The 24496-nt window shown below is 39.8% G+C and overlaps 1 protein-coding gene across 1 annotated transcript; it reads right to left on the reverse strand.

Moving 5' to 3' along the window:
- Nucleotides 1–1489: 1489 nt before the first annotated feature.
- Nucleotides 1490–23784, reverse strand: serpini1 (serpin peptidase inhibitor, clade I (neuroserpin), member 1). Its single transcript, XM_022220397.2, has 9 exons — nucleotides 23662–23784; nucleotides 10292–10580; nucleotides 8164–8394; nucleotides 7702–7896; nucleotides 5166–5370; nucleotides 4268–4365; nucleotides 3282–3368; nucleotides 3079–3168; nucleotides 1490–2411 (listed from the first exon to the last, which is right to left on the reverse strand). The coding sequence occupies exons 2-9, from the start codon at nucleotides 10557–10559 to the stop codon at nucleotides 2335–2337; spliced, it is 1251 nt and encodes a 416-aa protein (XP_022076089.1). The 5' UTR covers nucleotides 10560–10580; nucleotides 23662–23784; the 3' UTR covers nucleotides 1490–2334.
- Nucleotides 23785–24496: the final 712 nt, after the last annotated feature.

Below are 24496 nucleotides of genomic sequence, written 5' to 3' on the forward strand. Positions count from 1 at the left end.
GAGAACTAACTTGTTTTTAGGAGATTCATTGCCTCGGCTGGTTATTACAAGAGTCATCATCTTGCAGTGGTTAAACAACAGAGTGTATCAGCTAGTGCTATTTATTATTGAAATGATTTCCCTTGTTTTGCTCTTTTACAGCCTGTTTCTTTCTGTGTAGAAATCTTGTCACGGAAAATTGGTGTCTCGGCTGAAGATGGGGACAGCAGTTATCACATCAAAGCATCTTTTTTGTGTTGTTTGTTGAAGGAAGCATCTGTTGGGGATGTAATTATCAGGGCGTTCAGGCAGAAATAGGTGTGTTAGTGTGAGTGTTAGATTTGGTGTGACAATTGTTTCACACCAATCCAAAAATATAGATAAATACATATATTAAAAATGTACATATGTATATTGTGTGAGTCCTATTAAATTTAACAAGTGGAAAATGTATATTGAAAAAGGCATAATTTATAACATATTTGCATTCATAATAATTTTACTTTATAGTTCACTACTAAGCAGTTGAGCTGTTTTTTGTTGTTGTTTTTTTACAATCCTTTGTTGTTTTACACATCATAAACATATACTGACTTGTGTTTTCTTACATACAGTTTCATTAATAAGTGCCATTCATCCGTAACAGTGCAGGTCTCATTTGTCCTTGGTCACAGTGTATCTTTGCCTTGACCCGTGATATGATCTGTTTCCTTGTGTGTGTTGTGTGTGTGAGACTTAGGTGATGCAGGCCTGAAACTACTCCAAGTTGCGTTGGCAGGACATTGTGTGGCCGGGCACACTGAGCTGAGCTTCTGCCATGAACCAGTCGTTTATTATTCAGGCACAGAAGGCTTCTAAAGCATTGCATGTTTATTCACATTGAAACCTTTCTTTAACCCTCCTGTTGTCTTCATTTGCAGGCATTAAAAAATATTGTGTCCTTGTCTGAAAAAAAATAAAAACTCAGCAAAAAATTCCCCAAATGTCTGAAAATTTGCAAAATCTTTAAGAAGAAAATTCCAATAATTCCTTAAAAGTTTTATTTTTTTAAAAAAAATCCCCCAAATCTAAATAAATATTTTTAAGAATATGAGCAAAATCTTCCCCAAAAAATCTTAAAATATCATTAAAACTTCTATTTTCTTTAAGAACATTCATGAAAAAAATCAACCAAAATCCAGCGAAATTCGCTTATTTTTTTGTGAATGTTCTTAAAGAAACATTTTTAATGGGTTTTTTCCCACCAAAAAATGTTCAAAAATTTCCCAAAAATGTTGAAAATGTGGACACCAAAATTTCACTGTGAAAATATATATTTTTTCCACATTTTCAAACTAAAACGGGTCAATTTTGACCCACAGGACAACACAAGAGGTAAACAACGCAGTGCAAACCTAGCAGTAGCTGGAAAGCTCTGTTAGTGTTTACGCAGCTTTTGAATTACTGATGGAGGTGTTGTTTTATAGCTGGAGTGTCCTTGAAGCATATAAAAACCAGCTCTACACACATAGAAGGATATATATATTTAATGGGAACACATTCATGTTTTTATTGAATAAAAGACTCAATACAGCTGGTGTTTTTGTTTCTCCCTGTATGTACATCCAAAACAGTGCTGCAGATCTTCTTCAGTGCGCCTGCATGCTCCAGTCCATCACTATAGCAACCCATCTCAGTTATGCAGTCTCTTTTGCTCACCTGTAAGATGCCCGGCCGGGGCTTAATCAACCGCTCAGATGTGATAAGGCATATTAGTTCATCAGCAGTTTAGCCATGTGCCTACAGTGTAAAAATGTCTCAATACTGTCTGGAACAGATATATTACTAAGATTTAGTGTATAAGGACAAAATGTTTGCACATGTTTATTCTGCAATAAATACTGAGCATATACTGTATGTATATATAGAACACAATGTCAAATGTACAGGGATGTAATTAATGTGTGGAACTTACAGAGTGCACATACTGTGTCTGGAGGAAGAGTAAATACATTTGAAGAGGTTTTTGTGCATTGTGTGTGTGTGGGTGCGAGTGAGTACAAAGCTGCTGAACTTAAAGGGGTTGTGCGTGGGTTACATACCATGTGTTCTTCTTATTCATATACAAACCATACTTTAACTACAGAATATTTACAACTTTCACTTTCTGCAAATCCGTATCCAAGAATTTAAAGCTTCCAGTATCAAAACACAGTCACATTATATGTGGTATGTCATGTTTCAATATATCATATTTCATATAATATCCAGTTTATGTATAGAGTATAAAACACAGCTGAAGATGGTGATAGAGGATAGGTAGCATTTATGACGTCAAGATCTGATTGGCTGAGACTGAGTGACCTCACACCCTGGTTACATGGAGTCAAAGTCGTGGTCGTTGGGCTCAATGACTTCAGGGGTCATGACCCTGCCCATGAAGAGGATGGATCCTACAAGGAGAAGGATAGAAAGTCAAGTTAAATCAACTGGCTGCATACATATTAAAAAAAAAGCAATCATGACATCAACCACTGGATTTTGGAGTAACAATTTAAAGCCTCAGGTATTGAATTTGGCCACAATCATCTTGGTCTTGATCGGTCTAAGAACTCTATAACACCACGTGTAGCAATACAGTGATTGCCTGTCAATCACAAGGTGCTCTAAAGCACACCCAGGTATATTGTCTATTTTACTCTAAACTGGACCATAATTTACGAAATTAACAAAATGTTCTGTTTAAGGAGACTTAAAACTAGCGATTAAGACCATAAACTCATTGGGAAATTGTTTACTGACGTAACAAATAAAGTGAGAAGCACCTGTCTTTATCATCTATTTTGCAACCAGCATGTCGCCCCCTTGTGGTCAATAGAAAGAATGCTTCCACACTGGCACCACTTTCAGATTCAGAAGCTACATTTATCTTTTATATACAGTCTATGCTGAAAAAAAACCCACACGTGAACAAATGTATACATCACATATCTATAGAAGTATTACTACTGCAAATCTAACACACGCAAACAAATAAATGAACATGCACCGTTACATGTAACAGACCACCTGACACAACCCTTGAGATACTTTTATATTTGCATGCACAGAGACACACACCTGTCTTTCTGTTTCTGATAACAAAGAAGAATGGGTGATCTGCCATGACCTGTGGGTACAGCACCAGAGTCCTGGTCAGGGCAATCATTCCTGAGAGAGGCAGAGAGAAAGACCAGAGAATAATAATCAGTGTTACTTGCTGACAAGTGTGTTGTGAAAAATCTTCTGTATTTATTAGTGGTTAAAGATCAGGAAGACTCTACCTGAACCAACAGCCCCCTCTGCTCCCTCCTCCGTCACCTCCAGGTAGGCCTTCTGCACTGCTTTCCCAATGTACAGATCCTTACCATCTGAGAAATGCACAAACAAAAGAAAATAACTCATCATCTCATCTTTACTCTAATTAAATCTGACATTGTTGTGGCAATTTTTCGTCCAAACTGCATGAACAGCTAAAGGTACAGGGCATGCTGCTCTGTATACCCACTTATTGGTCAAATCAACATTGTAATCCAGACAGAAGGGTCTCATGAAACAGCAGTTTCTTAAAAAGTGATACCTGCTCAGACAGAAAATCCTGAACAACTATTTCCCCAATGACTGAAAGGCTTTAAAGCTGCCCTCTCTTACCACCTGCCTGCCAGAACAGACCGTGTCCTCTGAGTACATGTTGAGCAGAGGATGCTATAACACGTACAAGATGTTCCAAATACCAGTACAACTTACACACTGTGTATCACAATACATTATTAACTCCACCTGATGAGAACAAGCTGTTCTGAGCTGGATCTCCAACGAGAATGAAGGCTAATGACTTTCTAGGCAGGTTTTAACCAGTATTTAATTTTGGATGCTAGCTTCCATATGTTGGGTATGTGTAATTTGGCTTTCATTGAGACCATGTTTTCATTAGATGTAATACACCCCAACAGGTTTATGCGTCTATTTCTCTGCCTCTATGCATATATCCGTCTCAGTCTCTGGATCTATTTTAATGGATGATGTGACAGCTCTGACCTACCCACTCAGTGCCAGTTACCTTGGTTACCTTAGAAGGTGCTTACTTCGCTGCTGCCAAGAAGGAGAAAAATCACATCTCGTACTGAACCCCGCTTCTATAGCCGTATGAATGTGTGTTTTCTAATAATGTCCTTGTATGTAAATGTAGTGTGTGTCATTATTTTGCATCGTGCGTCGTGTTTTGCATGCACTGTGTGTGTGTGCTGCTCTGCTAATAACTATGCATCACCTGTCATGGCAGAGAGATCAGCATCGTTGGTGAAGATGTTCTTTATTCCCAGATCCTGCAGCGTGTTTCTCAGATCAATTTTCTGCTCCACCTTAAACCTGAACAGAGAGGATTGAATTCAAATGTTCAGCAGCAAGTGGATTATAATTTAGACCAAAGGGCGACAGATTAAGTAGCTTTACATTAACCCCTACCTCTGTGCATTTGAGACATGAGCTAAAATATCAAAGATTCCTTGTGATGAAGGTTTTTTTGTCCCTTTGGTGTTTTTTTTAAAAAAAAAACATGCTAGAAGAGCATTTCAACCATTAGTCTGCAGTGTACTGATGACAATATCCTACACACAAATTTGGACGTCTGCGGTTACATAAATAGCCGATCCTATAAACTAAAGGGTGTAAGGCTTTAATTATTCTTCCTTATTCATCTTCAGAATTGGTTTCGGATTGAAACATGCATGACTGAATTACTCCAATCTTAAAACTTGCCACTGTGTTGCAGAGAATAGTGTTATTTTCTAAGCCATTTGAAAGCATAAAGGGATGATTTTTATGGGAAAAAAATCTTAATATGCAATTTTGACACACAGAAGTGAGTTTTTAGGGGTTAATTCAATATCAGGGCAGACATATTAAAAAGTCTAGTATTAAATACATAACATGTGCAGCTTTACATCAGTTTCTGTGTATCTGTGTCAGCTTTATGTTGGGAGATTAGCAGGTGGTTCTACAAAACGGCTTCTGAAGCACAAACATTTAATAAAGTCATGACACTCCACAGCAGCATATGAGCATGTGCATTTGAACATCATAAACCCACTCCTCCTATAAGTACGAGCTAATAGGTTTATGTGTTCTTGTATACAAATACATTAATGCGTTCGTGTGTCATGTCTCACCTTGGCAGGTAAACTTCCACCTTCTGCCGTTTGACGTTGTTGGCCCACTCCTCCAGCAGCGGTGCTTTGATGATGGGCTCCAGAGAAGCCAGCGGTACCTCCTGCCGGGGCAGAACGATCATCATGGACATGTCCTCTCCCTCATAGGGCATCTCCAACACCTGGTACACACCGCCAGCTTCCTGTGAGCCATCACTGAACTCACCTGATGGAGAGGAAGCATACACAACTGAAGGTGCACACACATACTGTACGTATTTGGTGCCTGTGACTTTTACTGAGGGGTGAACGTACACAAATGGAAGCATGTTAAGGCTTATTGATTGGCCGTATTGATTACAGTGTGTGGTCATACTTTAATTGAAAACCACTGACGCTTCACTTCAAAGGCTTTGCTTACACTTGGTGTGAAAATGGATTACATACATGCTAAACAGTGTGTAGTCGCTCTGCCTAGTGCTGCCAGTTCTCTGTTAAAATCCCAAGAAAAAAATCAATTAGGCAAGAAAGGATGGTGTGTTTGAGTGCGTTTATCAGTGAAATGTCTCTTTTTTCACTCAAACATGCACTTGACTGTCTTCAGGCAGGGAATAAAAGAAAACCAAATAAAAGCATCCTTGCATGTATATTTAGATAAATGCAAATATACCTGCCCACACACACATAGAGATATCTGCATGTGTGATTATACATATGTGCACGCAGACATCTGTAAGAGCTGATATCTTATTCCAGCTGCACTACACAGACTAAAATGTGACAGATTCATAGCCTTCAGGAGGATCTTCAGCAGACTTCTGCTCTTGTATCTAATTAAACAAAACTCTCCGATTTAAATTCTAATCAAGACAAGGCAAGAAACATTTACTTGTGAGACACTATTTCTTCGTCAGGATGTGATAATCCTTTTATACCCAAATGAGGTCCGACTAGATTTTAAATCTAAACGCAAGATTATCCCACTTACGTGGGTTTTCTAGTGTGAGACGGAGATTAAAAACAAATTAACACTGCCGGATTTGATCCCATTCTTTGCACATTCTTTTGAGTTTTCTTTAGAAGCAGCTTAAAAGGGAAAATTACAACAAAAACACTGATTATCCTTCATTAACTTAGCGTTGTGGGAAGCCCTTTCTGATGCAGAATGAGGCAACAACACAGCACAGAATGGGAAGTGGCTTCCCAAAACATTTTACTTAACCAATATGATTGTGCTTCAAAAAGAGAATACAAACGCAGCCTTCTCCCCAGGGACCTGTCCCTGTTTTGCAGCGCTCAAATACACACATTCACACTATACTCTCTCTCTCACACACACACACACCACACACACACACACACACACACACACACACACACACACACACACACACACACACACAGATTTCCTTGATCCTGAGTGTGTGAGCGTGAGTATGTGCAAACGTAGGTGTATGCAATCTCGCTACACACATACAGACGGCACCAAAATAACCGAAATGCGCCAACTTTAGCAGCAGTGCAGTAAAAATATGATGTAACTGTTTTGGCAGTGCGGCAGACAAAAACAAGAGTAGATGCAGAAGAGACAGAATGAAATCATTCACATGTAACGGCATAACAGCCAAATTGCAACACTCAAACACTCTTGCATCTTCTCGTGCTAGCAAACCCCCCCAAAACACAAAAATTGGACATGTATAGATTTAAACTAACCTTCAAATGCACAAGATGTAGTTAAAAACTCGCCTGGGATTTTTAGGCAACACAGATTCAGAAAACAAGTCTAGAGAGTGGAGGCTAAATAAGTGCAGTTATATAAAAAAAAAGGCAAAGCAAGGCTGTGGAAAAAAATTATTTCAGCACGAAAGCAACAAAACAACAACAGAAAATTAGTTATTTAGCAGTTGAATTAATTTAATTTTTAATCCATAGAAAATATAGTTGCGAAAGATGCGTGCAGTGGTGCGTATGCTGTTTGTGTTAAACTAGAGAGAAGTGATTATACATGCATTTCTGATCTAATATTTCTTCAGAAAATCGAACATCAGTAAAATATGACAACTACAGTACAAATAGAAGCAGACTTTAATTTTAAGAAAAAATTAGATCCCAAAAGATAAAAAATGAAGAGATATTGGAAGGAAAGTCGAATGAATAAACATACAAAAAGAAGATAAAGAGACTTGAACAGACTTAAAAGACTGAGTGTTGTTTGTCCTCCCTTGTGTTATTAGAAAAACCTCATATGTTAATTCACAATTTTACACAGACTGTCACGGTCCAGCTAATAATGTGATATTAACAAAATAGGCTTGAAAATATACTTTTAAATCAAAACAGCATACTAGAGGTGAGGAGTGAGGAGAATTTTAGCAGCAGAGAAGAGGAGCCTTTCCTGGGAAAAACACTCCAAATATGAATATTTTACATCTAAGATTAACATTTTAAATAACCTCAGGAAATATGAGCTGAAAATCAGGGGCTCCAGAGAAAAAGCCACAAGTATAATTCTACAAAATGCACAGACAGAGAGACACGCACAGCTGTTTCTTACCGTAGTAAAAGTCTCCCTGTTGGTACATCATGAGCGTCTGGACCTCAGAGCCGTCGTCTTTGCTGAAGGAAAACGTCCTGGTGTTTTCTGGTCTGAACTGGTTCTTCCAGGAGCCTCTGAAGTAGACGGCGTTCACCAGGGTCAGGCGGGTCACGCTGCTGAAGTCCTCGGCTGATAGCAGCGCACGGATCTTACCTGGAGGGAGCAATTTACAGAGTGCATTAGCATCTGCATTTCATCAGCCTGAGGATAGTTGTTGTAGTGCAGCTTCTGAAGTCGTAACTAATGATAAGCACAGATTTGTGCATTTAACGGGTTGAAAACGTATTTAATATTCTTCGTTTTCATACACACTGGTATAACGAGAAACGCAATGTTAGTCCTTTTGTAGTATATATGGAATGTAAATGAAAATATGCATTTTATTGTGCGTTATCACTCTTCTTCCTCTCTCTAACTCACTCTCGGTATGATTCTCCACCCAGTTGTTGATCTGATCGGCCACAGCTGACGATTCGCTGAAGTCTACCGTTTCCACGTCAGCCCGGAAGTACTTCCTCATCAGATGCAGAAACTCGGGGTTAAAGGCGACGCCCTCCTGCAGGAAAAGGCTGTTGGCAAATCGGATCACATAGTGTGTATCGTCATCTGTCAGAGCCGTCGTCAGGTTCTGGAGCAGAGAAAACTCCACACCTGGAGGACAGAGGAGAGACAATACTTATCAGAGTACAGTAATGTGTATCAAATCTGTACATCACCTTTGCTGTGCTACAAGGTGCTACAAAATCTATATATTGTTTTTTTGTTATCCAAAAATATAGCAAAAAAATGTTTTTGCAGATAAATTTTGAATAACATTTTCACATCTCTTGCTGCAAAGATCTCAAAATCAGAAACACACAAATATTCACACACTTCAGTCAAAATGGAATGTTAGTTGAATATAGCTTAGATTTTTTTTTTTGAGCTGCAGAGATGTCACAGACAAATGACAGCTATTTTCACACTGCAGCCAAAGTCTGAGGCACAATATGATGACAAGGTAGTATGTCATAGTTGTATGAACGCTGCACGAATCAGTACGGCTGTAATACATACTGACAGTGTGTCTCTGTGAGTTTTACCTCCTCTCTTGCTGTGATTGTTTGCTCCACCTTTTTCAGCCTCACCTATTTCTTGTCACCTTAGTTCCTTGTGTATTTATAGTCCAGCGTTTCTTTTCTATAGTAGATCAGTTCATCTGTGTTCAACCCTGTGTCCCCCAAGCAATTCCACTTTGTTCCGTTTTTTGGCTTTGGTCCTTTTTTTTTTTTTTTAACTTTTTCTCCAGTCTCTGTCTGTTACCTGTGCTGTTGTTTGCCTACCTGGATTGGTCTTGGATTTTTACCTCACTCTGTTCCCTCAATTTTTGGACATTTGGCTGGTGGCTTTTTTTCTTTCAATCAGCTTTCCATGTTGTGCATTTGGATGCTTTCTCTCCTTGAACTGAACACTGACATAACATTTCAGGTATCCTCTAACTGATATTTCTTCATATTTTACAAAGCAACTTTCCTTCTTTAAAGGAATCCGGTGTCAACTAGACCAGCCCTCAGTAGATGGCAGAACCACGCCCAGACCTCTAACTCCACAACTGAGCAGGGGACCTTAGACCGATCTTCAGTGCCAAGTTTGATTATCCTGACTACAGCACTTGCAGAGATATCGGAACGGACATAGCCACATACATACTTACCCAGCCAGCCTGATACCGAAGCAAATGCAGTAATCCCGCTGACGTGTACGTCAGGCATGGTTAATAAAATGCTAATATAAAATTCTAATATAAAACAACTGTATATAAATATATATCACTGAATAAACAGCCATGTGTAGTGAATAAATATGCTGACACACTAAAGCAATATATGAAATCATCCAAAACTCCTCTCTGTGAAACTGCAGTTTGCCACTGAACTATTCACTGTGTGAATTCTATTACTGAACGTATGGGAGCATATATAAGTACAATATGTGTATATTTGTGTTTGTGTCATATGATGCTTGTACAATTCCTGTCATTGTTTTAAGAAGTACTCTTCCATTTTAAAATTTCACTTCCTTACAGTTGGTAGACTCACAAGAGAAGCATCAAAAACAAACTGATTGACAATGAAGCAGCACAGGCAGAAATATTCAGTCTTTTATCACCTATAGTTTCCACAAAGTAAAGGCATCTGATGTGTCATTAGACCTCCCCAGCTCATTTAAATGCCAGCATATTAGTTTGTCATGCAGGCTTTCTGCTACAATTGTCTCTGCTCAAGCCAAAACACCCCAGGTAATGGTTATTTTTTTTCAAAATGTGAAAAGCTCCCTCTAGAACAGCAGAAGCCAAATACAACTGTTTTCGCAGGCTGGGTAGCACTCTACAAGACAATTAAACTGACTTTCATGTGCAAAAACATCGGGAGGTCTTATAATTCAATGGATTACTATTGCAAAATAACAAAATAACTTTCTCCTGCAAGCGTTTGGATCCTCCTCCTCTTCCTTCACCCGCGGCTGACCCTGATGCTCGTGAACCTGTGTTTATGCACCCGTCTCTCACCTGGCAGCAGATGGCTGAATCCTACAGCCTGTCGTATCTCCTCCAGCGAAGCCCCCCTGGCTCCCAGCTCCACCATGCCAAGGGCCACGGCCACGCTCAGCGGGGAGAAAATGATGTTGTCCTGACCCCCTGCTGCCTGCAGCCGGTGGTACAGTCTGACCGAGAACTCTGATGTAGTGTCCTCTGGAATGTCCGCCGCCCGGCAACCGTAGCCCGGCAACAGGATGGAGAGGAGGAGGAGCGGGGACAAAACGTCCAGGATCAACATCGCGGCGCAGACCACAGAGAGCTGAGGAAACGAGGGATGTATGGAGTGGAAAATGTTTGGGTTGGGGAAAAAAGAAGAGAAATTTAGTGTGGAGATTGAGAGGAGGAGAAGGAAGAAAAGTGAAAAAAATATGTTTGAAGGGAAAAAAAAGAAAGGTGGGGTAAAGGGGTAAGGGAAAGGAAATGAGTGATTGGAGAGATGGAAGGGGGATGGGCAGCCGAAGAGGTGCGGAAGGAAGGAAGACAGGAAGACAGATGGATGGATGGAGGACAAGATGAGAGAAAATAATTTGGGGAGGGAACGGTGCCAAAAGTAGGGAGAAGAGGATTGCAGACAGGATGTAAAGGTAGAGACGACAGGATTGCAAAAAGGTGAGGGAAGGATAGAGACAGAGATAACAGCAGAGAAGATTATTGCATAAGAGAAAAACACAGATGAAGGACAAGAGGATTTTGGAAGAGACAGACAGAGATGAAAGAGAGAGCAGGGATGTGGGATGACGAAAGGAAAGCAGAGGACCAGAGCGAGACAGAAAACATCTGTCAATCATTCTGCCAATTTAAACGGTAAAAGCAAAAAAAGGGAATATATAAACTGAAAAAATAGACAGCTGCAATTTCTACTTGTTGGCAGAAGTGAACATATGAATTCAAAAAAGATTTATTCTCGTGGAAATACTGTTAAATACAACAAATCTGCTTAAAGAGTGCTGTAAAATGAAAGAAGGAAGCACACTAGAGGTAGAATGAGGCAGTGAGATAATATATAAACAAACAAGAATGTGCAGTAACATGTTCAATGCTGCAGTCTGCACTGGTGTTCAGAACACGTCTGCTAAATGAGCTTATACATATTTAATCGCCATTCTTATCATCTCGAATTAAATCAGCCTCTTTCCTTCAAAATATGCTTTGTTCTCTGCGTGTTTAAACCTCTCTGTAGGAATGGTTGCGTTTCTGTACAGAATGACTGATTGGAAAAAGGCCTTTACCTCCTCCCCATCCTCCATCCCTCCTGTCATCTCTCCATGTCATCACACTCTTTTTCATCCTCCTCTTATCCATATTTTATCTGTCTTCACCGATCTCCTCCTCCTCCCCCTCGTGTCTCTACTTCCCCACCTTCTTGGTTTCTTTACCTTCCCAAAATGACACCGAATATACAAACACTGCGCCATATCTCTGTTGTTGCCAAGCAACATTGTTTTTGCGCTGGTCAAACAGAAAAAGAGAGTCAATGATATATAGCATAAAGATAGAGAACGATATTGAGTACACACAGAGAGATAGAGAGAGGAGGCCATAACACACCGACATTTGTTTTGTTTCTCTGCTGTGCTGCTGTTTTAGCTTGTATAAAGGATTCAATTAGCAGTCCCATACTGGGCTGGAATCTGCTGGCTAATGCGTATGTGTGTATGTGTGAGATGGCAGGTGACTGTGGTGTCAACAACGTTAACAATGGGTAGCAGCCAGAAAATTAGCGCCCCATCCTGTTGTGTCCTGTCCTTCCCTCTGTTATGCTCATGCATGTGACAAACTATTTACACACGTGGACAAAATTGTTGGTACCCCTCAGTTAAAGAAGGAAAAACCCACAATTCTCACTGAAATCACTTGAAACTCACAAAAGTAACAATAAATAAAAATTGATTGAAAATTAAATAATCAAAATCAGCCATCACTTTTGAATTGTTGATTAACATAATTATTTAAAAAAACAAACTAATGAAATAGGGCTGGACAAAAATGATGGTACCCATAACTTAATATTTTGTTGCACAACCTTTTGAGACAATCACTGCAATTAAACGATTTCTGTATTTGTCAATGAGCGTTCTGCAGCTGTCAACAGGTATTTTGGCCCACTCCTCATGAGCAAACAGCTCCAGTTGTCTCAGGTTTGATGGGTGTCTTCTCCAAATGGCATGTTTCAGCTCCTTCCACATATGTTCAATGGGATTCAGATCTGGGCTCATAGAAGGCCACTTTAGAATAGTCCAACGCTTTTCTCTCAGCCATTCTTGGGTGTTTTTGGCTGTGTGTTTTGGATGGTTGTCCTGTTGGAAGACCCATGACCTGCGACTGAGACCAAGCTTTCTGACACTAGGCAGCACATTTCTCTCCAGAATGCCTTGATAGTCTTCAGATTTCATCGTACCTTGCACACTTTCAAGACACCCTGTGCCAGATGCAGCAAAGCAGCCCCAAAACATTACTGAGCCTCCTCCATGTTTCACCGTAGGGACAGTGTTCTTTTCTTCGTATGCTTGGTTTTTGAGTCTATGAACATAGAGTTGATGTGCCTTACCAAAAAGCTCCAGTTTGGTCTCATCTGTCCAAAGGACATTCTCCCAGAAGCTTTGTGGCTTGTCAACGTGCATTTTTGCAAATTCCAGTCTGGCTTTTTTATGAGTTTTTTCAGCAGTGGTGTCCTCCTTGGTCGTCTCCCATGAAGTCCACTTTGGCTCAAACAACGACGAATGGTGCGATCTGACACTGATGTACCTTGGCCTTGGAGTTCACCTTTAATTTCTTTGGAGGTTGCTCTGGGCTCTTTGGATACAATTCCAACGATCCGTCTCTTCAATTTGTCATCAATTTTCCTCTTGCGGCCACATCCAGGGAGGTTGGCTACTGTCCCGTGGGTCTTGAACTTCTGAATAATATGAGCCACTGTTGTCACAGGAACTTCAAGCTGTTTAGAGATGGTCTTATAGCCTTTACCTTTAAGATGTTTGTCTATCATTTTTTTCGGATGTCCTGGGACAATTCTCTCCTTCGCTTTCTGTTGTCCATGTTCAGTGTGGTACACACCTTTTCACCAAACAGCAGGGTGACTACTTGTCTCCCTTTAAATAGGCAGACTGACTGATTATGAGTTTGGAAACACCTGTGATGTCAATTAAATGACACACCTGAGTTAATCATGTCACTCTGGTCAAATAGTTTTCAATCTTTTATAGAGGTACCATCATTTTTGTCCAGGCCTGTTTCATTAGTTTGTTTTTTTAAATAATTATGTTAATCAACAATTCAAAAGTGATGGCTGTTTTTGATTATTTAATTTTCAATAAATTTTTATTTATTGTTACTTTTGTGAGTTTCAAGTGATTTCAGTGAGAATTGTGGGTTTTTCCTTCTTTAACTGAGGGGTACCAACAATTTTGTCCACGTGTGTACTTTCCCAGAATGAAACGGTCCAACCTAGTGACGGAGATGCATCCATTTCTGACCTGTTGCATGTTTTTTATGGGAAAACTGCAACCAAGAATGAATTTAGACGACTGAAAAGTATTACGTGTGTATTAAAAACCTGGATTACCTTATTCTTCTGAGCCACAGACCTCCACTGTTGTCCAAAACCTACTAAAACACATTAGTGATTCACACTGTTGCACATATTCCCTCATCAGTATAAATATGGATGCTCTCATTTATCTTGACTGAATTATATATATGTTGTACCTCTATGAAAACTTCTGAGACAGCTTAATCTGTGACTGAACACAGATTCAAGAGTGCCCGGCTTTTTGCTGAAGAAAGAGAAAAAAATATTCTCTTTAAAGATTTACACTTTGAAAAGAACAAAGTGGTTTGAGATTGAATGTCACATGAAAGGTAGGAAAAGACAGAAACTACTGACAGATTAATACAATGTTGGTTTTGGTCTTTTCATGTGACTTCTTAGTAAGAAAAACAAAAATATAGATAACTACTATTCTTATCCTTGAGATTAAACCCTCAGATTGAATTGCCATCCCTGCTTTGTATTTACAATCTAGCTCAGCTTCGATATTAGCTCTTAAATATGATTCCTCATTCACTTGCAAACTACACATCACCACACATCACTTCCACTTTACGTCCTTCACTGGAGAAAGTCAGGATCTCATCTTATTTGCTCTCCCTTTATTTGTATTCTGATAAACTACTTCTGACAGGCACAGCGCCGATCAAACTGCCAGCTAAACTTGCACCAGCCTGAGTCAGTGAATGGAAATTTAGTTTGCTTTGCAAAGTTTCTTCACATCACATATTCACACTGCAGAATCACACACCACTTGTCAAATATGAGACTGATTATCTTGTGAACATTTCACAAATTTGTTGAGTTTAGCATTGTGTGGATACAATCTAAAACATAATTCAAGGGACCTATTCCCGCTAAAAAATTGAATTAAGAGACTGAGATAAGCCTTTGAAGTTGCAAATACTATTTTTGATGAGTTGAGTTGATATACTAACATTGGTGATTGCATCAACGTAATATTGTGTGTAATTTAAACTAAAATTTCTGTTTTAGTGGATATAAAAGTAAATTCAGTTTTAGGTAACTTTATGAAAAAACACATTTTTTTCACCTTAAGCTTAGCATTTTAAATCCTCTCTCCTACGTACTTAACACTGACAGAATCACATTTTTAAATGACGAAACCTAACAATCTTGTGTTCATGATTACTGTAATTAAGTACACAACACTTAAAATGTCATTTAAAAAATTGTGGACTTACTACTTGAAACAACTTCATTTTTATCACACCAATCACTAAGTAAGTGCTAATTAACTACATCTCTAATGATAGTGGAGAAGCTAATTATTGTAATTCATTGTACTTTGTTGGTTGAACATAATACCATTATAAGTTTTCATAACTCAAAAATATCAAAGCAAACTGCAGTGTTAATTTTTTATTTTTTTGGGACAAGCTATACTTTTGTGTGGCTGATTCTCTTTTATATAAACATATATTGCCTGGTATATGTTATTATTTTGCTTCCCAGATTTCCACTCAAACCATTATACACCCAACAGTGAGCCACATCTTTGTACTGAGTGACATGTTCTTTCACTAAAATAAACATGCTGTTTTAGTCTAAATCCCACATTCATCGTCGTGCTACAAAAATACACCCAAAAGCAACAAATAAATGATCATTCACAGCTTATAATAGTCCTCAGGAAACTCACAGTTTACTAAGTAGCCGCAGGTTTAAAAAATACTCATGAAAAATGTGTGTGAATATTTTACATCATCAGTAGAAATAAATGTTGCTAGTTGTTGACAGTAACTAAAGTATAGAATAGCCTCAGCCTGATCCCCGAATGTGTTTATTCATGACGTTCAAAAAGAGAAAAAGGGGTCCAGTAGGACAACAGACAAGCATGAATAAAGAAATTTGATAGAGGTAAATCAATCAATTTGTCAGGAGCACAAGTTGTAGTTAAAGCCTTGGCAACAGCCTTTCTGCACGACTGATGCACAACTTTAAATAGACTCATACTGAAAATTTAAATGACACCCGAGGAAACACAAATGGGATGGTAATATACCGGCAGTCACGTGCGTTCACCTGTTCTCACATGTCATGCTGTGAGTCAGATGTTGCAGAGCGGCGGAGAGAAATCCAGAGAGAGTAAGAAAGGCTGCGGGAAACTAGCAGGCGGCTGGCAGAGATGTAAATGGAGGTAATGTTCCTGACCTTCTGAGCTGTGGGAGCTGAACTTTTCTGAGACAGTCGGCCCTGTTTTCTGTAAGGAAAGACCCAGCCATGCAGCTAAGCCAGGGAAAGTAGTGTGGGGCATAATTTTGTGTGCACCTCTGTGTGTCAGTGTGCAAGTGTGCATGTGTGAGTGGATAATAACACCATGGGTGGCTGGCTTTTACTTGTAACAGTGACACCATTCTGACCTTTTGAGCTGTGGCACGCTGTCTGCAAGAGGATCCCACACTTTGCCAGTTTGGCCATCAATGACTGTGAGCCCAACTTTGGCTCTAATCTACTCAAGTGGGTTTCCCAGCATGCCTCCCAGGTAATCGGGGAAACCCAACACCCGGCTATAAAAAGTTTCTCTCGTGACTGAAAAGAACTGAATATGTCAGAGAATCTCTCTTGGTTTAAGTTGCAGGAGTTTAATCCTAAACAACATGATTAATTCCGTGCAATTAAACTCACTGGCCTTTAAAAGCAGCCTTTAATCTCTCGATGTAATCCTAATTCTCAGACAGAATAGATAGGCAGTTGACATTTCTACGATTAAAACGTGACGTCACCCAAAACCGCAGCACGTACGTTAATCCTTACTGCCATTTAAACCCAACACCTTGAGACGGCATGCTTCGGAGGCCAGGGGAATTTATTAAACATGAACATCCTCATTCATGGTTCAAATCCACAGGTACACACGCACTTTTGAGTTTCCACCTATAATTCCAAGCCAACGTTACCTAGGCAACTGCAAGTGATGGACATTTTTCATTTTGCCAAGCGGACAGAATGAATTTTCATGCTCAAAAGATATCTTCCGTCTTCCATATAGGCAGATAAACGCTTCTGTTTTCTTACTCTGCTCAGCATTTTCTGTCTCCTGGAACCCTTCTGTTTGCAGGAACTCTGCACACCAGCTCCAGTTCTGTCACTTAATGCACCCTGTGACATTGTCTAGCAGAAAAACACACACACGCTCCCAAGACACACATGTCGTACAGGCGCTGGGGTATTTTGCAAAAACAAAGCAAACTCTTTTTCTTTTCTCTGTAAACGAGGAGCTGCAGTACAGTCCCCCAACGCTATCTCCCTCTTAGGCTTAGTCTGCTTCAGTTCAAATCACATCACACTGCTTCTCTTAGGCGCTCAGCACACTTCCAAACTGCTGAAGCTTTGACAAATTCAGTGAAAAATGCTAACATCCCATTTCATCAAGGCCCATCCCTCTGGGAATAAACTCTCTATGATTATCTCTGGCCCAGAAAAACGTTGGAATTCTGCAACGGATACTCTGTTTAAAATGGCAGGGTAATCTGGCATGGTTTCACCATGAATATGTTTAACTCATAAAGAGCTTTGCAATACAGAGATAATGGAGTCTGATTATCATTCATGAGTTTCTACTTTTCCTTGGAGGTGCAGTGGAGGCGACGCTTTTCCCATGGGCTCGAGCCGAGTCAAACACAAGGACACACATGCATACCCACACTAAAAATGATTAAAGTTACATAAAACCTACATCACCAGTCATAAATCACTCCCTTCTCCATGATTGTTTCTCTTCTGCCAGCTAGATGAGACATCTGTCTCTCACCTATTGCTCACCCACTGATGTGGGGAAGCTCAGAGCAGAACAGAAAATTTACACAGGGCGGCTGCAGTAAAGCCCACCACTGGGTAGAGCCTCATTTCAGTCTAAGGAAAAAGGAAGCACTAAACTCCTGTGGCGGGTGGGGACTTCCATTACAGTGCACAATAAAGTGGATCCAATTCATCAATCAAGCTGTCTAGTTCTCTCACACCCCCTACTTGCGCCTACTGTTGCACCCAGAAAGCTAACAGAAGCTAACTGGCTGACAGGCAACTGATGGAGCTCAAGAAGCACATTTAGGTGAAAAACAATCACTATCATGTTCATGGCTTAAGTACACACTGACATGATTTACCTGTCTGGAGCAGGCAATTTTAATTCACTCCTAAGGTGTAGTTTTAAACTGTAACGGATGGACAAGACAGTGTAAATTTTGTGATGATAAAATCTCAAAATTCAGAATAATGATTAAATATCTAGTCAAAAGGTCGTCCTCTGAAAGCCCAAACCTGCCTCAGGAAATGTTATCAAAAAAGACAAAGTTACGCCATTTATCATCTTCAATTTTCCAATAGCACATGAACTAATCATGTGTGACATATACACTATCATTCAAAAGTTTAGGGTCACCCATGCAATTTCATGTTTTCCATGAAAACTCACACTTATATACAAGTACTAACATAACTGCACAAGGGTTTTCTAATCATCAATTAGCCTTTCAACACTATTAGCTAACACAGTGTAACATTAGAACACAGGAGTGATGGTTGCTGGAGATGTTCCTCTGTACCCCTATGGAGATATTCCATTAAAAATTCATTCATTCAGTCATTTACCACATTAACAATGTCTAATATTATTTCTGATTAATTTAATGCATCTTCATTGAAAAAAAAACAACTTTTCTGTAAAAAATAAGGCCATTTCTGAGTGACCCCAAACTTTTGAACGGTAGTGTAGATCTGGCATAAAGATTAAAATTGTGATATTTTATCAAAGTCATTTTATTCTACATGTCTCATTTAAACATTTGCTCAAAAGCAACTGTTTGCACTGCACAGATTGTGTGCAAAACTAAATATTTCGTGCTCCTCGACACAACTGTGAAGCCATTAGTGACTCAGCTGCGACAGACAGTCATGTGGCTAAAAGATTTTTTTTTGGCCAAACTGCAGTGACAAAAGTAAAAAAATAAAATTACAGAAACTACTTCGTGTTCGGATGGTTCTGCTTTAAGTGAACAATAATTATTAGTTACTTCTGATTAGAAAATTATTTTCTTTGTCTTTTTAAAGGTAACATGATTTAAAAAATGTAACACCGTGTGTGTCATCATTTTGACTAAATCCTGTGAAGCTTCACATCTTCAAAAACAGTACACAACTGCTATCTGAAAGTAATAATTACTCTGTCTATATTCACACATAGTTGTCTACGTTATACATAAAAATGCCAAGTGTCAGCAAAGAACAAAGCCATTTTATCATCTCTCTTTGAAGCTGTTCCTGAACATCCAATAAGCCTTTGGTGAATTACTGTTTCAATTAATGTAATGTAAAATCATCACCCAATAAAGCTGAAAATGGCAGTAAAGTAGGATATATGTACATGTGCAGACCCAGGGAGACTGCAGATGAAACTGTAATGTTTCTGCGTTGTAGTTCATGGTGATGCTTGATTGTGTTGCCAGTGCTACATTAACACCGGACCTTTTTCACTGCAGAATTCTGACTTGACTTGTTGTAAAAGACTAGGTGTTACTAATAACATTACTATTATGCCAAAGACATGACAGCGAAACAGCACGGACATTACCGAGCCTTTGAAACTGGAGCAGCTACAAGGAATTTAACTATACTCTTAATTTAATCTTTTTACATTTCTTTTTTTTGCTTTGTTGGAACATCTTTGAAACAGGACTGCAGCAGTGACCAGCTGTCAACACTGCAAATACGACATCAGTGGAGGTTATACTAAAGGAATAAGAAGATAAATACTGCTTATCTGCTATCATTACTAGCTGATGGCTGTAAATACTTCACATCACAAACATTATCACAGCTAATAAATGCAGTGTTTCTGATTAATTAGTTAGGATCCAACAGATTTAAGGAAGATCAATTTCTATTTATTAAGTTTCCAAAAAAAAATCCGCCACAACAGCAGAAACTGTCTCTCCAACAACTTGAGGATGAGCTCATTTACAGCTTTTAATTTGCAAAGTGGCCAATTCAATGAATTAAATTTCCTCATGCATTGGAAATTGTAATCAAGTGTGAAAATGTGTTATAGATTTGTATTTTTTTTCTGTAATTGAGAGGGCGACAGAATATATGTGCTGGAACACAGAGGGAGACTGGTGGAGAGAGAAATGCTGACCGAACTGAACATCTAAAACTGCACTTTTATGCTGGCGTTAATAGCATACGGACTGTTATCTGGATTTCAGGCGAATGCTGCAATGATGGCACAGCATTTGATAGTATGTGATGCTCGCTGTGAGCGCAGCAATGTTTTATTAGCAGCAGTTAAACAAAGCAAAGCCGATTGCACCTATTTACCATGCTTAAATGACTATCACACTCTTGTTTCTGTATTAAGTAGTTGCACTTTTCTACCCCTGCAGTTTATATCCATTTCCGTGGCAGACAGAATCACATGTACAGCCCATCCTCGGCTCAGTACCTTGTTAGAAAATGACATAATGTGCCATGGAACCTGCCCGAAGTCCCAAGGTACTCACTGTACACTCCACAGAGGGCAAACAGAGGTTAACAACCCTTTATTAATCCCTGCTAACAGAGACACCCAGAGGGAGACACACACAGAGACACAGAGGGATAAAGACGGCTAAACAGACTTAGAAGAAGAAAGATGAGCACACACAGACATTTGGTGGAAAATTAGCACCGGAGATGCAAATAAGGACGAGCAGACAAACAAATAGACGGATACAGGAGGTGTATGGAGGGATGAATAGATGAAGCCTCCACGCAGATACCAGCTTTGACTCGGAGCCAACGATATCTAACGACCCCCTGCACAGCGTGGCAAGATGGTTGACTGCTCGCCACACTCTGCCAAAGCACACTAAGCACTGTTTCTTCTCCTTCTCCAAAAAATAACCCCACAACAGACAGACACACACATACACCAACACTGTGGGAGCGCAGTTAGGAGGCTTGGAGCCGTAATTGGATCGGCCCTCTATTTGGGGTCAGTGGTAAAAGTGAAAAGACTGGAGGCTTTTTTCAAACGGACTAAAGACCAGGGAGACGCCAGAGTACAGGGAAGGTTACTATAAACTAGTCCTGTGAGGGGGACGAGGGGGAAGGGATGTATGTGTCTATGTTTGCGGGGTGGGGGAGGTCGGGGCGACAGAGGGGAGAAGGCAGGTGAACGAGGAGCGACGGGTGGGTAAGGAGGCCGAGACAGAGAGAGGAGGGCGATTATGAGGGCTGTCGGAGTCGCTGACAAACTCAACTGTGATTGCTTTTGCATGGTTCACTGAGTGGGGGGTGAGCCGGCAAGCAGGTGTAAAAACTGCACAGAGACTGACGGCTGGGAGAATGATCGATATGGTGTTTGAGCATGAAGGAACACAGACTGTCATAGCGGGAAAGACACATGTGCATTCATGACGGCTGCAAGAGCCACTGCCGCACAGAGAATCCTACAGAACTGAAAATGTCTGTTTGTTTTGGGACTCAGCAGCTGGAAATGAAAGAGTGCGAGCGTTTTTCATGTCGACTCTATTGCTAAATCACTTCCACCATTTTATCAGTTTCTCTCTTTCGCTCGTCGTCTCTGCTTTACAGTCAGCAAACCCCTCAAAGTCACCAATCAATCCACTCATCGATTTCAGGGTGAACGTGCGGGTGTGCACTAAATGTTAAATATCTTGGGTACGGTTTTGCAGAGACCTGTAATCTACAACCCTTGCAAACACATATATGCTGGTTAAAAGGATTATTTTCAAATGTTAAGAGGTGCCTCAGTGTGCTGGGTGACGTTTTAGATGCCTCTTCTTGGATTTTGTGTGTTTTTTCCGAGGGTGAATATGATTTTGGTTCCCACCTAATTCAAATAGACATTTCCATTCTTTCGATTTCCTTCTTCCCTCTCTGTAACCTGACCTCTTTCTCTCTGAATTTTCTCCGCTCTCTCATCCTCTTATCTAGCCAAGTATAAACTAATCCCCAGTGTCTTTGCTGCAGCACAGTGTACTGGGGACAAACCTGCTTCTGGACTGTGTATGAGCAGGTGTCGTGTGTGAGTTTATTTAAAATGTGAAGAAAAAAGGCAAGACGGGCGGAGGGAAAAAATGCTAAAATTCTTTTTTTTAAAATGTTTTAAATTACACATTGTGGATTCAAGGCTTAATTTAAACTGTCGCCATCTATTTTCAGTGTGCTTTTCATGTGTGTGAGAACCATTTCTGGAAGATGAACAAGCAGTTTTTTTATGCTGAATACTGTCAGCTTCTCCTTCTGCTGCATATTCTAGAACCACTGGCAGAATATATACATACATATTTCAGAATAAAAACAGATTAAACTTCATATTTTTCCAGCCCAGTTCATACTGCAGCATGTAACAGGCTTGCTTCTAGCCTGAGAAAATGCACAGTATCTAGGATACACAACTGCAGCACTTATTCCAGATTTCTCCCCCTTATTCTCAACCAGCAGAATATGCAGCTGACAGAAACACATCAACAATCCTGCACACACACACACAAACAGATTTTGGATGGTTAGGAGTTGCACACATGCAATCACAGCTCATGCTTGGTGTGCAGTTGCTTCTGCGGTCCCCATTCGTTTTGTTTCGCTAGGATGATTTGAGAGACATTTAATTATTGAAATGCAATTAATGCTGCGTCTGTGGGAAAAGGCAGAACACACACACACACACACACACACACACACACACACACACACACACACACACACACACACACACACACACACAGGAAGAGGGAGTAAACAGCAGGCTATCAGCAGAGATTAACTAGTGATTCAGATGCATATGGGATTAATACATTGAGATTATGACTGCTGTTTTCCTGAACGTGGAAGTGCAACTATGGGCCTAAATGAGGATTTAAAAGGTCATTGTCTTATAAAACACATGGAAGGTGGATTGAGAGAGTAAGACGTGGGAAATGTTTAGTGCTGACCCCATTTTGTCGTAATAAAATAAGACGAAAAGCTATTTGATTTGAGAAATATATTTGTGGAGATTCATATTCAACATCATCTTTAGGATACTGTATGTGTTATTGTATTTTAGTGGAATATTTCACCTGGTTCCTTCCATTTTTAGTCTTCTGTCCGCACACACAGATTTAACCTGCATGAGGTGCAATATCATTCTGTACAAAAATGTGTGATCACTTGCTTTGAATACACAGCCACCATTAACACACACACACACACAGACCTGCATGAAGGAATAACAAGTGGTGTGTGTGTGTGTGTATGTGTGTGTGTGTTTGTGGGGTGGGGATAAGGTAGGATCAGGCTACTACAATCTGCCTCGTTAATTCACACACATTCACTCACTGCGCCTTTGCTTGGATTTCAAGGACATGAACCACAAAGCAAGGATGACTTCAACAACAGCAAGAGAGAGAGAAAAAAAAGCACTGCCATCGTAGACCACCGACAAAAAAATTAAATAGCCTTTGGGTGGTGAGCACACGGTTTAATCAATGGGCTTGAAGAAATACGTTTGGCTCCAGTGTGCGTCTCCAGCTGCCATCCCGATTAAAAGCCCACACATGTTGATTACGGCATCATAATCCCTCCGTACTATTCCATTAAATGCCCCTATTACACCTCACACACCCCTACACCTCCATAAAAAGTAATTCTATGGGGGAAAAAACTCTGAATATTCTCCCTCGTCTTGAAAAACACTTGAGGTCTGTCAGCCTGTCATAATATTAACAGTATCTCTGCTCAGGCGTAGTGAGTGAAGCAGCTGTAGGTTATTGCAGAAAACGGCTCTTACCGACACAGGGCGCACGGTGCTGATGGATGGATGGATAAGTGCGGGTCTCTCTGCTGCTCTCCTCCGCAGCTCACTGCCTGTTCATCTGCAGCAGGCCCCGCCCCCTCAGCGCCCATTGGTCCAATGAACGTCGACCAAAGAGGAAGGACGTAAAACGAAATCAGCATCTCCACGTCGCTTCCTTATTTGCTGTTGTGTCAAATAAAGCTCAGTTAAACCACGATATGTTTCGTTTATTAGCCAAATTGAAGTATGAGTTTTGCTGGCAAATATTAATTTTATTCAAGCAAGAAATCATCATCACGTTATTATTCTTCAAATAGCATTTTATCATGCACTAAGGTCAAAGTGCTTTCAAGGCAAAGGCAATACAGCTTCCAACAATTTTTAATTCAAATAAATAAAAGAAAATCAAAAAAACTAGACTGAAAAGTTGAATGAAGTGAACTATATTTAATAGAATAAATAAAACTGATTATTAAAGACAAAATATAAGATAAAATAAAGGCATGTCAGAAGACAAAATACACAATCATATAGATAAAAGGATTAAAATGTAAGTAAATACATGTATTTACTTGATTTTTAATCCTTCTTTTTACCCCAAATGCAGACTAGATTTCATTTCATTTATTCTTTCATTCATTTGTAAAATAAAAAAAAATGTTTTATGTAAATGCAAACAGTCTCCAAACTAGAATGAAAGGGAGCAGAAAGAAGACAAGTCTTATTTTGTCTGCCCCTTTATCCCCACATGTATATATATATATATATATATACACACACACAGTGCCTTGTGAAAGTATTCGGCCCCCTTGAACTTTTCAACCTTTCG

Source organism: Acanthochromis polyacanthus, chromosome 13 (assembly GCF_021347895.1).
Source record: "Acanthochromis polyacanthus isolate Apoly-LR-REF ecotype Palm Island chromosome 13, KAUST_Apoly_ChrSc, whole genome shotgun sequence".
In the NCBI taxonomy this organism is placed as follows: Eukaryota; Metazoa; Chordata; class Actinopteri; family Pomacentridae; genus Acanthochromis; species Acanthochromis polyacanthus.

Bases quoted from the DNA above. Each gene is read 5' to 3' on its own strand.
- serpini1 (XM_022220397.2), bottom strand. From the start codon at position 10,559: ATGTTGATCCTGGACGTTTTGTCCCCGCTCCTCCTCCTCTCCATCCTG. The intron at 8,395-10,291 runs GTGAGAGACGGG...TCTGTCCTCCAG, and splicing joins ATTCAGCCATCTGCTGCCAG to GTGTGGAGTTTTCTCTGCTC. The intron at 4,366-5,165 runs GTGAGACATGAC...CTCTCTGTTCAG, and splicing joins GTGGAAGTTTACCTGCCAAG to GTTTAAGGTGGAGCAGAAAA.